At 32.4% G+C, this 16,093-nt stretch overlaps 2 protein-coding genes across 2 annotated transcripts in view; both read right to left on the bottom strand.

Moving 5' to 3' along the window:
* Positions 1–16,093, bottom strand: part of LOC111626458 (acyl-CoA synthetase family member 3, mitochondrial-like) — a 24,938-nt gene that overhangs the window by 2,593 nt on the left and 6,252 nt on the right. Inside the window, exons 3-4 of the mRNA XM_023369834.1 lie at positions 7,016–7,194; positions 949–1,185 (exon numbers count right to left, since the gene is read on the bottom strand). Of these exons, the coding sequence (XP_023225602.1) occupies positions 949–1,185; positions 7,016–7,194 (416 nt within the window). The remainder of the gene's footprint in view (positions 1–948; positions 1,186–7,015; positions 7,195–16,093) is intronic.
* LOC111626443 (tigger transposable element-derived protein 1-like) lies at positions 5,934–7,257 on the bottom strand. Its single transcript, XM_023369813.1, has one exon. It carries the CDS (start codon positions 7,227–7,229, stop codon positions 6,651–6,653), a length of 579 nt encoding a protein of 192 aa, XP_023225581.1. The 5' UTR covers positions 7,230–7,257; the 3' UTR covers positions 5,934–6,650.

The raw sequence follows: 16,093 nt of genomic DNA on the forward strand, positions 1-16,093 counted from the left end.
TCGGTGAAAGTCCGAATATTTGGTTATATTATTATACATTTGAACAATCACCGGTGTATGTCAACAAGCACAGATAAGCTTTGGTGGAGGTCGAAACAACACCCGAGAAGCCGATGTCGACAGAGGCGACAGTCTGTCGCCAAATCCTTTGTGGATAGCTGGAGATAGAACAAGGTCTTTTCATCCCGTGAGGTGGGGATTGGTTTGTCAGGTCGAGTAGCAGAGGATGGAGGGATCGTCGGTAAGGCATCAGCGATATCCGAATAAAAGACACCATTAACAGATCAGTTCATAATCATGTAATAACGTAATCAGTTTGTAATTTGTAAAGAAAAGTTATTTTCCATAGATGAGATTTCTTCTCAAGAAATATCGCTGAGAGAAGCAGCTGCAGCTAATTTGAAAAGTGGAGGGCAAGGCTATACACGCTGTCATTGCAAAAAGAAGTGTTCCATGAATAAATGCAGTTGTAAAAGCAAGGGACTCTTGTGCAATTCAAAGTGTCACAACAGTTTAAGTTGTTGCAATAAATAAGATTGTATAACGTTAATCACATAATTTATGTGTAAATTTATTATTGTATTATTTTCTTTAATGATTAAGAATGTACTGTTCATTTTAGGTTCAAAAGTTTATTTACAGTGCTGTTACTTAAGTTTTCTCCTATTTTCACATATTAAAATGTTTCATTTTTGTCTTAACGTAATAAAAATATTTTCATTCAACATTCACAATCAGTGCATGCTGAATGTCAACATTTGCCGGTGTAAGTGAGAAATAATGATATTTAGCAAATATTTCATACATACACAAAACGACTGTGTGAAAGCTGACATTCACCAGAGAATGTTGACATTTGCCAGATGTTGGTCATTCACAGTAACATATACATTATACAGCACATCATATCCTGCATTATATTTCACAAAAAAGATCAATAATATTTACCTGTCTTAAACCAGCCATCAGATGTAAACGTTTTCTTTGTCTCATCTGGTTTATTCCAGTATTCTTTAAATACACTTCCACTCATAACTTGAAGTTCTCCAATTTCATCACCTGGATTTTTAATAATATTAGTCTTCTTATAATCTCCTTCTACAATAACATCATAGCCAACTTTTGAAGAAGGATTATCCTTAACAATACGAACTTTAACTCCCTTTAAAGGTGTTCCTACAAAGTCTGTAAAATTATTATTAGTTAAAGATTTAATACATTATTAATTAAAGATTCTCACTTTATAATATAAATAGTTTCTTATTTATTTCACAGATCATTTATAACAACTGATTATTAATATACAAAGCATGTGTTTAAAGTAAGACTTGTTTTGAAATAAAAAAAAAAAAACATGAAAGATAAAAATAATTTATTATAGCCAAAAGAGAAATACACATTTCCATAATTTTCCATATAGTCACCATTGACTTGCAGACATTTTTGAAATCATGTTACCAGTTTCCTTATTTAAATTTCAAAGAAGTCTGCCACCAATGTTTTGAACCATTCAATAATGCCATTTTCAGTTCATCATCATTTTCAACTGCTTCAATAAAAGCAATTTTTTTCAATGCAAAAAGATGATAGTCTCATGACATAAGATTGGACCTATAAGGAGGGTGTTCAAAAATTTCCCAGCAAAATTTTTACAACATTTGAACAGTTTAAGATGCAGTGTGAAGTTTTACAATGTTTCAATGAAATAGCTTTCAGTTCATGTTCAGTTCAGTAATGTCATTCAGTTCAGTAGTGTTTTTTTTTTTTTTCAGTTCATCATTTAAAAATGATAAACTGAAAAAAAAAATTACCGAATGGTTCAAGACACATTGATAGAGGACTTCTTTGACAATGAAATAAAAATACTAGTGACACAATATCAAAAATGTGTGCAAATCAATGGTGACTATGTAAAAAAGTAACAAAAATGTGTACATTTTTTTTGGGCTATAATAAATTATTTTTCATGTTTTTTCTTATTTTTAAAAGAAATCTTAGTTTGAAAACATGCCTAATAAGAAACTATGAATTAAAAATCATATAAATATACAGGGTGGTCCTAAAGTGCGTGTAGTTTTATACTTCAACAAACAATTATTTATTGTGACCAAGTCATAATGCCGGACTGCAAGTTTTTATCACAATGACTAAGTGTGATAGTATCTTGGCCCTGTAAATAATACTTTTCCTATTAACAATGAAATCATGCCTGTCATGTATCTACCTCCATTTGGGAGAAAATTTTTGAATTGAAATAAGTGACTTCCGGCCCAAAGCAGAAGTTCATATACAGTAGACCCCCTATAACATGGGTTTGTATAATACTGATTTCTTTAACACGGGGAAAAAATTGTGATCGTGTTCATATAACACGGTAAAATGTCATTGCCGACTCGTGTCGCGACAGGATTGGTAGAATCCGGACCAATAGCGAATATTGTACAAACAGTTGAGTTTAAACGAGCAGTGGACCTACTAAAAACCATTTATTATTTAACAGCCATAAAAATTGCACTAGAAAAGTGCACTAGATAAGAAAATTCAAATGTTTAAATGTTCCAAAAGAAAGTTCATTATATTAGGTCAGTCCATAAGTTCGTGCATATTTTATGACCTTGTTTTGCTGTTAAAAATGCCAGTCTAATGTGATACTTTTTACACTGAAGTGTTAAATTGGATCTCATTCATATAATACTGTTCAGAATTGGGAACATTTCAGTTGTTTATTTTCGTTAAAATGGAAGTAACAGATGAATATAAGAGACATGTTTTATACTTTTTATTTTTAAGTGGTGAGAATGCTACAAATGCAGCCAAAAAATTAAATACTGTTCATAATCAAACTGTAATTAGTGTAAGGACTGCGCAGAAGTGGTTTGAAAGATTTAGAAATAATGATTTTAGTGTGGAGGATAAGGCTCGTACTGGAAGACCCGTTGACTTTGATGATGATGCTCTCTCTGCACTAGTTGAAGCAGAACCATCTTTAACAGTTGATGAAATTGCGGAACGTTTAAATTCATCCCATGGAACTGTTCATAGACATCTACAACAAATCGGAAAAGTTTCAAAGCTAGGAAAATGGATACCACATGAACTGTCAATAGCTAACTGACAACAACGTCAACTGCTCAACTCAAAAGCTTCAACTGGGAAATTTTACCTCATCCACCATATTTGCCAGATATTGCTCCCAGTGATTATCATCTTTTTCGGAGTTTGCAGAATTTTTTAAAAGGAAAAACTTTTGAGGATGAGAACAATGTAAAAAAGGCTATTTCTGAATATTTTGATTCAAAACCGAAATCATTTTACAAAGACGGGATTAAAAAGCTACCATCAAGATGGCAAGAAATTGTACAAAATAATGGTGAATACATTATAGATTGAAATAAAATTTAATTAAAATTTTTTGTTGCTTTTTTTGTAGATAAAAATGCGCACGAACTTATGGACTGACCTGATAGAAAGTAAAATCAGAATTATTTGATTTTTCTGTTCTTGAGGAAAACCATTCAAAACGGCTGAAAACATTTGAAATATGAATAAAAAGGTTGCATTTTAAAGGTTTTTGTTTTGAGGTATGAGTTATATTTAAGTGCAGTTACAGAACATTTAAATGTTAAAATGTTTAGAAAACTGCACATAGTGACATTCTGTTCCAAATTCAAGATGTTCACTGGCATGACGATGACGATATTGTATCATTGAAAGTACTTGCATTTTAAAAAAGGTTTTAATGCCATCTGACAGTGTGTGTATGTATGTGTATATAGTATATAATATTTGATGTAGAATTTAACTTAATATTTGCCAGTTAGATTTGGAAAGATGGAAATTTGTTCCAAGTTGCAGAAGTTGCAGGAGTTATTGTCAACAGACCTTTGACTAATGGTTTTATCATTGCATGCAGAGACATTTTAACATTTTAAATTTTGGCCCCTTTTCTGATTACCCAGTAATTAAATTTTAATTGAAGCAATTGTATACTATTAGTTTTAGTTTACTAATTTTTTATTTGCACTTTCAAATTATACATTTATAATTTATATTATAAACAGCCTGAACAGATTATACACATCAAGAACTGGTATATATTACTTAAAAATATGCCTGTTCACCAAACCAGTACATAAATACAAAACTATTTAATATAATGAATGTTTTCATCCATATCAGACATCCTCTGACAAGTTACATAAGCCTAATTAAGAGCAGAACATCAAATTGAATACAGAATTCAAATCAAACTTTAAAACGGCCAAGTTTCATGCATAAGCCTTGCATAATGAATGTATCTTTCAATTATTTTTTCTATATTTATACATTCATCATGCAGGACACATGCCTGAACTTCAGCAGTTTTAGTTTGATTTGAATTCTGTATTCAACTTGGTGTTCTGTTCTTTATTAGGCTTATATAACCTGAGGATGTTTGATTGATACAGACCTAAACAGATCAGAATCAAATCAGAAAATCAATCAAATCAGACTCATCAATGCAGTTTTGAGTTTTTCTATGGGCAAATTTTTTTTAATGCTTTATCAAAATAAACCTTCTTCAAAAGACAATACTGCAAGCTAAATTTTGGAGTTGGAGCCAGAGTCCAGAGTCATATATTCTTTAAAAAATTCTTGGCTACTATATCAGATCTGTTTTCTTTCTTTCTTTTTTTTTTTAAGATTAGGAGTCAATTTCTTCAGTTATTCATTAGAAAGTATTATGCTTTTTATTTTGCAAATATTTAATAACATATTATGAAGCTAACCAAAACTTTTCTAACAACTTATATTTCTGACATATTATCAAGGATATAGAAGGCAAAAAAACAATAATCAGACATTGGTAAAATTGCATGTGTCTATTCAATTTGATACAAATTTATGCAAATTCTAGTGTAATATTACAATGTAATGTATTCTGTCTTCTGGCATTAAAACCAATGTTTTTTATTGCAAGTACTTTCGATAGTTTACAACTATCCTCTTCAGGTTGATTCGATTAGTCTCAAATCAAACTAGATTTGAGACTAATCGAATCAACCTGAAGAGGATAATTGTAAACTATAGAAAGTACTTGCAATTTTTGAATAAAATGTTGGTTTTAATGTAGGAAGACAGAATATATTACATCATAACATTACACTAGATCAGGGGTGTCAAACTGGTGGTACACAGGCTGCATATGGTCCCAAATGTGAATTTTTGTGGTCATGTGCAATAAAATGAAATACAGAACAATAAGTTACAAAGAAAACAGCAAGTAACCATCGCATTGTTGCTATGACATCATACGTCATATGCTACAATTTAGTGGTCAACCATGGGAAACTAGGCCATGGTTACACACCTTGCCAGTAAATTCAGGTCAATTTCAATCTAGAGATTCCAAGCTTCAAAACTTGCTAAAAAGTCTTATTTTCTCTTGCAGAGCCATATATGGTTGGTAGACACAGCCACCACAGTTGAGGTGCATAACTGTATTTTCTTTGAATTTTAATAAAAGGCATTTGGGCTAGTTTCTTTGTCTCGACTGGTGTGTTAAAGATTTGTGAGTCGTTTTGTTTTATAACTTATTAAAAAAAATGTAAGTATACAGTGGGTGATCGGTTAATGAACATAATCCATTCGAAGACTTTGTTCGTTATCTGAATTGTTCATTAACTGATTATCAATTTACCATAGGTTTTTATGGGAATTTGGTTAATTTCTTCCAGAGACTCCAAAAAATAAAAAAAACATATACTTTCTTACTATGTTTATTTATATGTAATAATAAAAATACATATATACACAGTCTTGCATTTTTATCAGTTATGTTTTTTTTCTGTTTGTGGGGCATTAAAGAATCTGTCCAATGTTGATTGCTTTTCTCTCTTCTTCAGGATTTTTCAGAAGTAATTAATAGCATTGTCATCGTAGAGATCCCCAAGCCTATTAACCTCAACTTGGTTTGGATGCCATTCTAAGACTGTTGTTCTGACATCCTCCCACTTCTTCAAAAGATCTTTAATAGCAGATGTTGGCATTGATCCTTTTTCATCTTCTTTTTCAGAAGAAAACACATCTCTCTGAGTTTCTTGGTGTTCTTCATTTAAGCATTCTTGGAGTTCTGTCGTCAGATCAGTTTCAGATTCCATTATGAGTTCTTCAATGTCATCTTTATTCACTTCCAATTCCAGATCTCTAGCAGTTGTCACAATTTCATCCATAATTTCAGGGACATCATCTCTCTCTCCCTGAATGCAGGAGGGACACAGCTTTTGTCAAGCAGACTGTCGTTGAGTGATTTCTGACAATGCTTTTTGAATGAGCTGTATAGCTTAAAGAATATCAAATTTTTCTTTCCAAAATGTTTTTAATGTCATTGTTGAGGAGAACTGGCATGTTTCAAAACACCGACGAAACAGTGCTCGAATGTACAATTTCTTGAAACCAGCAATAACCTCTTGATCCATTGGTTGAATCAACAAAGTGGTATTCAGAGGTAGAAACTGAACTCTCAGCCAGGGAAAGTCTTCCAGCAAATTATCTTCAAGGTCTTTTGGGTGTCCTGGTGCATTGTCCAATAGCAACAGTGCTTTTAATGGCAATTCATTGGTCTGAAGGTAATCCTTGATGCTAGGAGCACAAACTTCAAACAGGCATTCTTAGAAAAGAGCCTGCATGACCCATGCCCTTTTATTTGATCTCCACATCACTGACAGTTTTTCTTTAATTATGGAATTTTTTTTGAATGCTCTAGGGTTCTCAGAGTGATAGACAAGAAGCGGGATAAGCTTCATATCACCGCTAGCATTAGCTTCCAATAATAACGTCAGTCGGTCTTTCATGGGTTTATGCCCAGGGATATTTTTCTCTTCTTTCGTAATGTAGGCACGGTTTGGCATGCGCTTCCAAAATAAATCACTTTCATCATAATTGAAAATTTGTTGTGGACAATATCCTTTTTTAATAAATTCTTCAAATTTGATACAGAACTCAGCCTCTTCTTTATCTGCACTAGCAAACTCACCATGAATTACTACATGTTTAATGCCAGTTCTCCTTCTAAACTTTGAAAACCATCCAGTAGTAGCTTTGAATTCTATCTCTTCATCTGATGAATTTGGAGTTTGTTTCTTCAGTTCTTCAAAAATTTCTCTAGCTTTCTCTTGAATGATAGTCATACTAGTTACATCTTTTTTCATTTCTCTTTCTTTTATCCAAATTAAAAGCAATCTCTCCATTTTTTCATGGCTGAAACATCATTGTTTCTCAGATGTGATTTTCGTTACTCCTTTAGCTCTTTGAGTCTTCTTGATTATATCTTTCTTAGCTAAGATTGTGCCTACTGTAGACCTGTTCATGACATACTGCCTAGCAACATCAGACATCTGCCCACTCTACTTTGGCTATTATCTCTTGCTTAGTTTTTATGGTGAGCATGGTTATTGACACTCCACTCTTTTTATGTTCCATAATATTATGAAATAAAAAGTTCAGAAATGCACTCACAAAAATTCAGAGAACAGAAATCAACTAGCGCATGAAAGAATTATGTAAATGTGAGGCCTGAATGTAATTCAAAATTTTGGTGTTAAAATGTTAACAAATACCCAATAGGACAGTTAAACTCTCACCTTTAGAAAATAAAAACTGACGCAAAACTTATGGCATGTCCGACAGTCTCGCGAAGACTATAAAAAAATTATTTGTCAGAAAAGTAAACAAAAAGCTGGAATTACAATGGAGAGTTTCAAAGTTCAGGGAAACACTATCCGATTGATATTGGGTTGAGCATCAATGTTGACGTCTCCACGCTCAGAAAAGTTTGTTGCTTCTTTTTATGTTTGTTCAGTGAAGTGTTCATTATCCGATCATAAAAATCTTTCACGAAAGTGTTTGTTATCCGATTTGTTCATTAACCAATCACCCACTGTATATAGTTTTTAAATTTAAATTTCAACCCTAATTTTTATACAGAAAATGCCACTTTTAATGGTAAATAAAATTCAATGCTAAAAAAATGAAAGATTGATGACAAGGGAAGTAAATTTCAAGTAAGGTGGGAACTGAACTATTTTTGTGTGGAAGTGAACAATAAAATTACCTTCTTAATTTTCAAAGAAACAATTAGTGTCTGTAAAGAATACAATATTAAGCAACATTATAGCACTAATCACGAAGAACAATTTTCTTGATTTGAAGGAAAAATAAGAGAAGAAAAATTAAAAACAATGAACAATTCACTTAGTAGCCAGCAACAAGTGCTTACAAAATTCATGAAAAGTAATGAATCAGTAACAAGAGCTAGTTATGAAATAAGTTATTTATTAGCAAAACATTCAAAATTATTCATGATGGTTTTTTAATCAAGGAATGTATGATAAAAGTTGCCAAATTTATCCGTCCAGAAAAGGTATAGGCATTTCAAGCTATCTCATTATTAAGAAATATGATGGCAGACAGAATTACAGAAATGACAGATGACATCAGTTCACAACTACAGGTAGTATCTACCAAAGTCCAATGCTTTTCAATTGTGATTGATAAAACCACACATGTAAGAGATGTTGCACAAGTTGCTGATTTTTTTGTCATGGTTGTGATAACATGAGGATCAATGAAGAATTGTTGGAAAATAGCCCTCTTTACAGAACAACAATTGGGTGAAGATATTTTTAATGCTGTATGGAGTATTTTAGAAAACTATAAGCTTCCTTTTGACAAGCTTATTTCTATAACAACTAATGGCATTAAATCGTTTTAAAAGACAAATATTGAGAAGTAGAAACTCCCAAAATATATTCCTATTTAGATGAAAAATACCCAGAAATTAAAAAGTTAGCTGAACAAATTTTAAGATATTTTGGAAGTATGTACTTATGTGAGCAATTTATTTTCATGCATGAAATTAAATAAAATGATTTACAGATCAAGATTAACTGATAAACATCTATCTGCCATAATGAAGATTGTTTGTTCTCAGTCTTTGAATCCAGATATTGTTTCCAGTAAAAACAATTAACTTTAGTTTTATAAATATGTACATTAAATAAAATAAATGTTTAAATAAAAGCAATACTATAGCAATTATATTTTGTCGAGATGAATTCACTGAACTACATAATGTGTTTTAATTGTCCTATCTATGTTCCTGTATTCTTACTTCAAATTATAATTTTAAGAAAATTTGTAATTGTGATATGGCCCACATGAATCTTACCAGTCACATTAAATGGTCTGTTGTTTAGATGAGTTTGACACACCTGCACTAGATCATTATTCAATGTGAGGTGTAATTAACTTTCTTATGCAGATTCATACAAAATTGCATACATGCTTTTGTGAGTTTTACATCTTCTTATAGAGCTTGTCAATTTCGGTTATTATTGTTTCATATTGGTGTTTACAATAAGTTTTAAGGCTTGCTAAAAGTTTATATCATCAAATTTGAGCACAAAAAAGTTAATTGGACACTTCCCCATTCAGGTAATAAAAAAAACCCTAAGATTCATATAAGTGAATTTAATTATATTTTTTCATATGTAAAATTTATGATGTTTTACAGATTTACTTTGTGCTCCATCATGCCAATCAAAAAATCATAGGTTAGTATTAACCATCAAAACTTAGTCATTGATTTTCATTCAACCAGCCATTTCTACCATTGTATCAAAAAATTGACAGCAATTTCATATTGAATTATTTTCTCATTGTTAAAAACATAAATGACTGGTTTAGTCATCAATTTATCTGGACATGGACAAAAAAAAAAGACCACTAGCACCCATGGTTGAGTCATCATTCAGAAGGCAAGGAAAAATCTTTACTTATCTGCCCCACAGCTGGCAATTAAGCTGAAATAGAAGCTCAGCATCAAGGTAACTCCACAAACAATTATAATCACATTCACAAAGCTGCATTTGGGGGCACATAATGAGGAAGAGGCCTTTTTTGAACAAGAGTCATATGGCGAGTCAATTGGCATTTGCAAAAAAGTATGTCAACATATATGACACTTTCTGGGAGAAAGTTTTATGATCGGACTAATCCAAATTTAAACTATGCTCAGACAATACACAGAAAGTTTGGAGGAAGTCCAGGGAAAAGTTTCAGCTGTTAGTTTCATCAAATGTGGTGGTAATGTTAAGGTTTGGGGCTCCACAGTAGGCAAAGATGTTGGGAAATTTAAATTTATCAATGGCATTTTGAACATCCAACTGTACTGTTAGATCCTCAACAAAAATCTCTGTTTCTGTGACAAAAGTGGGTTTGGGAGACAATTTCATCTTTCAGCAAAATAATGTACCAAAGAATACTTTCCTGCAAAGGACATTTTTTTACTGCCTTGTAAACACAAAGTCTTTTCTCAAGCCATGCCCACTATGAAGCAGCTGAGCAAGTGAGGGATAGAGGTGTGACAAATCCAGAAAAATTCCTTTGTTTTTTTACCTGTGGGGTCACAGGTTTGAACCTGGGTACCCAGAGCAATAGGCTAACACCTTAATTGTGTCAGCCATACAGTCAGCAACACATAAAGTGGGTAGCATATGAATAGTTTTGGGGATATAAAAGCACTTCACTAAATATTAATTCTAGTTTCTCTGCTGAGCTAGCTGATAGGCTGAGATATTATTAATCTAAATATAGTCTTGTGAAGACTTGAGATTGAAATGGAGTACCTTGGTGTCATCTCATAAAGTAAAAATTTTGGCCTTGTCCCAGTTTCCATAGTAAAAACATTAGGAAAATTTAAAATTCATAATTTTTTTGTCCGATGGTTCTTTTTATTTTTTAATAATATTTGAAGACAAGTTCACCCATATAGGAATCACCATTTTTTGCGTAAGACAGTACATTTCCGGCAACCGACCTTCCTTTCTAGGCTACTAGCCACCAAAAAGTTTAAAAAAGTCCTTTTAAAAACACAAAAAAATATCCGATTAAAAACACAAAGATTTTCTAAAATCAGAACTGGTGTTATACAAACGTCTTTCTTGTTACCATCTGTACTTTCTCGGGGGTGTTTTGGCCTTTTATCCACTGAGAAGAGAGCGCTGGAAAATGTAGATTAAAAAGGTTCCCCTAGTGACGATATTTTACAGTCATAATTCGTAATTTTTTCGTCCGATGGTTCTTTTTATTTTTTAATAATATTTGAAGACAAAGGTCTAGTAGCCTAGTAAGGAAGTTCCTTAGTAAGGAAATAGTAGCCTAGATAGGAAGGTTGGTCGTCGGAAATGTACTGTCTTACGCAAAAAATGGTGATTCCTATATGGGTGAACTTGTCTTCAATTATTATTTAAAAAAAAAAAAAAATTTAAATAATAAATAATTGTATGTCATACATTGGAGTATTGCTAAAAGTATTCTGGCAACACTGTTTTAGATGTTAATTCTGGAGCATGCTGAGCACATGAGAAGAAACTTATTTCTTGTATATTTCACACTCCAACAACCTCAGCTACTATTGAAAGAATTTTTTCTTAAATTAAATTAAATTTTCTTAAATTTCTTGATTGTGTACTCCAAACATCTCAGAATAAAAACTAAAAATTCTAATGAATCTGTCAAAGGTTAATAGTAAACACAGAAAACTATCAAATTTGAATCTTAGATGCAATCTGAAATGTGCAGCATATTCCACTGAACACATCTAAAGTTACCAGTTAGTGTAGTTTCACAAAATCTTTACAACAGTTCTTTTTGTTTTGTTATTGCAAAGAAGCAGTGGTGTACCGTAGTGGGGGCAGCCCACCCCGGGCGGCACTTTTTAGGGGGTGGCAAAATTTTACAATAAATAATAATATTTTGTAAAAATTTGAAACATCCTAATCTATACTTGCATTGCGCCTACAATAGTGCTATCATCCGGACAGTCCACAGGAATCGGGACTCACCGGATGAACTAGTAACTTTTTCATCTGAGGAGTTCCTGCGAAACCTGTTGACCTTTTATTTTATTTTTTTTTTTTGCTTGTAAGATTGATTTGTGTTCATATACACCACTAATATCCAATAGAACTATTTTAGACAGGTCACTGTACTACCACCAAATTTTTCATTGCTTGTTCTGTGACAAAACTGAATTTTGGTTTTTTAAATTGAAATACAGTAATACCCCGACTTACACGAACCCGGAGTTACGCGATTTTCAAATCTCGTCGATTCGTCTTTTGTTTGAGCGCCACGCAACCCTTGATTACTCACTCCCCCCACACTATTGTTCAGCTTACATGTTCGGATGTGTTGCGCGGAATTCACACATAGCTACAATTTATTTTGTGTTATTTATTTCTGTGTTTGTTATATCTACGGAGACTCGAGAGACTCTACTATGTCATCCAAACGAAGTAGAACTAATTCTTCTGCATCAAACAAGAAAAGAAAAACTTTATCTTTGGAATGTAAAGTTAACATTGGGTATGTTCGTAAAGTCGAACGAGTTAAACGAGAATGACGTCATCGTTATTCCTATTTCGTTAGACTTTTCGAACGATTCGTTACTAACGCGTTTAACTCGTTTGACTTTACGAACGTACCCATTATTAAAGACTTCGATACAAAAATGAAAATTTGTGAATTGGCAAAGAAGTTTGATCTACCGGAATTGTCGGTCAGAACAATTATAAAAGGCAAAGAAAAAATTCTCGAAGCTGTGAAAAATGCTCAATCTTTAAATTCAAGCATCATTCGTAAACGTCACAGTATTATCGCTGAGATGGAAACAATGTTAAAATTATGGCGTAATAATCAAGTAAATGTGAAAAATTGTAAAATAATATAGGCCTAATTTGTTATACATATGTATTATCTAAGATTTTATTAAACATTTTTTTCTAAATTATTGTTTTCTTTAGTCTCCGGCCCCAATTAAAAATTATTTGTATGTATTTATATGCGAAATTATACCCCGACTTACATGGTTACCGCTCGGTCCCACCTATCGCGTAAGTTCGGAGTATTACTGACCTAAATAAGGGGGTCGAAAATTTCCTCCGCCCAGGTGGCTGACACCCACGGTACGCCACTGCAAAGAAGCAACACAATATGCTCTTTAGCTTTATTAGTCTGAAATTATAGCAATGAGGATGTTTGTGAAGAATCACTTTTATGCAAGATAGCATAACCAAGTGACAACATTAGAAAGAATGGTTAATTACTCTTTGACACTTTCTATTGAAAAGTGATCAGTCACTTATTCCCATTTGAAAGGGCTTTATGTGATGTTTGTTTGAGGGGCTATTTTAAGGCCAACCTTTATTATGGAAATGTCCCTAACTTGGCAGTCCTAAAAGACAACACAACACAACATCTACAAAACATTTCTCTCAGTATGTTCTGTCAAGCATGATGTGAGTAAAAAGCAATCATATAGAACAACATATAATTCATTGTAATTGGACTAAATAAACTTTCACTTCATGTGTCATTTTGTTATTCATCACATCTATTTTTCACCATTTTTATCTTGTTTGTTCACTACCATATTTCTCCCAACCAGCATATTTTGGGGTTAAAATTTTTTATGGCATTCTTTTCCATGTTCTGAAAAGTTTACCTTTCAAATTTTATGACATTTCAACATCAGATCAAGAGCCAGAAAGCCTTAAAGTTTAATTATGATTAATTCATATTTTACTAAATTTATTATATAAAACTGTGAAACTAAAAGAATTAAAACATCTCTTAGTCAACTGGAATGATATAATAAACACTTCAATCAAAAGCCTTAAATTATATTCCAGTAAGATTTAATCTGAAAAAGTTTTTTCAACTGATGTTTTCGATCTGCAATTGGAGATAATCTTCAGGTCTGTATATTTGATGACAGAATGATTAAATTAATATTGTTTGAAAAATTAAACAAAAGAAATTCTCAAAATATATAAAATAAAATTAAAAGTAACAGTAAATATAAAATAAATTACACCAATATAAATCCAGCAAAATTTAATAAAATAAAAACGTTTTCAATCGTTTTTCAACGATCATCTTCAGTTACCAAAAATAGAACAGTAAATATAGAACATAAAATGCGTTCGAAATAAATATAAAAATAAAAATTAACAGAAAACGCCCTAGCGGACGAACTAATGAAAAATTAACAAATAAACTAAATAAATAGTGAAAAATTTATAATTGTAAAAGGATCTCCATGCAGTGGACAATGAGTCGGCGTCTCTATGGTTTATACAACCGGTTTTCATGTGCGCTTTATAGATTTCCAACCTCTCCACATGTTTGATTGTTTGCCTATTAGTCATCGTTTTTATAATTGATGCTTGATCCCATTGCACGTCTATATCCTGTTGCTTTGCGTACGATGCTAAGACAGTGTTATCAAGGTTCTTATCGATTGTGTATTTATGTTCCTTGAGCCTTTGCTTTAGACCACGCATCGTCACACTCACGTAAACTAGCCTGGAATCGAATCGTTGATCATATATACCCGTTGTCGAATTCCGATCCTCTTTCTTTTTATCGTTTCTCAAAAGTTTGAAAATAGTGGGGTTGCGGCGGTATACAATGTGTATGTTATTAGACCTGGCAGTAGATCTGTGTATCTTGTTCAAAAATGGGATGTAATTAAGTACTATTCGTTTATTATGGTCAATCTTGGGAGAACACCGTTCAGTGGATTGGAAGGATGAAATAAGATTCTCTATTTCTTCCTTTGGATATCCATTTAGTTGGGCTATCTCAAGAATGTACTTTAGCTCCCTTATCGTGTTGCAAAAAGTTGTACAATGCGTGTAAGCACGTTTAATCCATGATCTGAAAACCGCCAATTTGATATGCTTGGGATCGATTGATTGGCATGGGATGATAACAGGTTGAAAGCAGGGTTTACGGTAAATATTGGTCCAGATCTCCCCTTGCTTGCACGTAATGGAAATGTCCAGGAAGTTAACACTGGAGTCGCTCTTCTAGTCAAGCTGCAAAGTTAAACCGTAAGGGTTATTGTTGAAACCCTTGTTTAAAAAATAACCATAAGGGTTATTTTTTAAACAAGATCAACAATACTGAGCGATACTACATGCATCTGGAGCGAGGTCCAAATCCAACAGGAATGTGTGATGTCATAGGTCAGGTTTGTACAGTTCAGGGGTTCCCCCTTGTGGAGACTTTGGGATTTATCACCAAAGTGGTCGCCACACAGACCTAATTCGAAAAATGTCTTTTTGAATTAAATCTTACTGGAATATAATTTAAGCCTTTTGATTGAAGTGTTAATTGTGAAACTTTTGAGAAAGACTATGAAATAATTTGATTCTAATTTAGTGAAGGACTTCAATTATTAATTCTTTGCAAATTAGTTACGGAAATTGTAAAATATATTTTCATTATATTTAAAATTAAAAACAAAAATAATACATTCTTTCATTACAATTCATGTAATGTATGTTGCAAAAAAACAAAAACAAGAAAAAAAAATGTATTTGCCTCTTCCCGGATTTAAAGTAATAAAATAATCAGTCAATATAAATAAATTATATAAACTATAAATAAAATTGCAAGAATATATTATATTTTTGTCTTGGACTTTTTGCCAATATCTGAAACATCCCCATGGAGAAAGAGCACAAGTCCCAGTAAAACCTCTGAACCACTTGACTCCACAGATTTTTCCATATTCCCTCCTCATAACCACAGTGATGTGTCCTTGCATAGAAACAAAGAAATTGATTTTTAAAAATGGGCTCTTGGGTCCCCTATAAGTACAGTGACCATACGTCCTTTATTTAAGAGGACAGTCCTTTATTTCACTGCTCTGTCCTTTAACTTTATTTATTTTCTAAAATAGGCATTTTGTCCTTTATTTTGTAAAGTTGACGCAAAGTTTAAAAAAAATTTTTTAATAATATATTGAACAAGTTAGTTTTGTGTACGCCATCACGATCAGTGTTGCATTGCTACATAGAGTGCAGTAGTGCAGTGTGTCGCCAACCAAACGGCCCACTGACAGTACCAGGGGGTGGACATTCTTATGGGGATTTTTGTGATAGTTTTTTAACTCTCTAGTTGGTGGATGATACACTTGTTAATTAAAGCTAAAGTTAGTTGAAAGAAAAAATGAGGGGTTTCTTCCTATTGTTATTAGAAA

This window comes from Centruroides sculpturatus, unplaced genomic scaffold, assembly GCF_000671375.1.
Source record: "Centruroides sculpturatus isolate CEXI.00-Female unplaced genomic scaffold, Cexi_2.0 scaffold313, whole genome shotgun sequence".
NCBI classification, from domain to species: Eukaryota; Metazoa; Arthropoda; class Arachnida; order Scorpiones; family Buthidae; genus Centruroides; species Centruroides sculpturatus.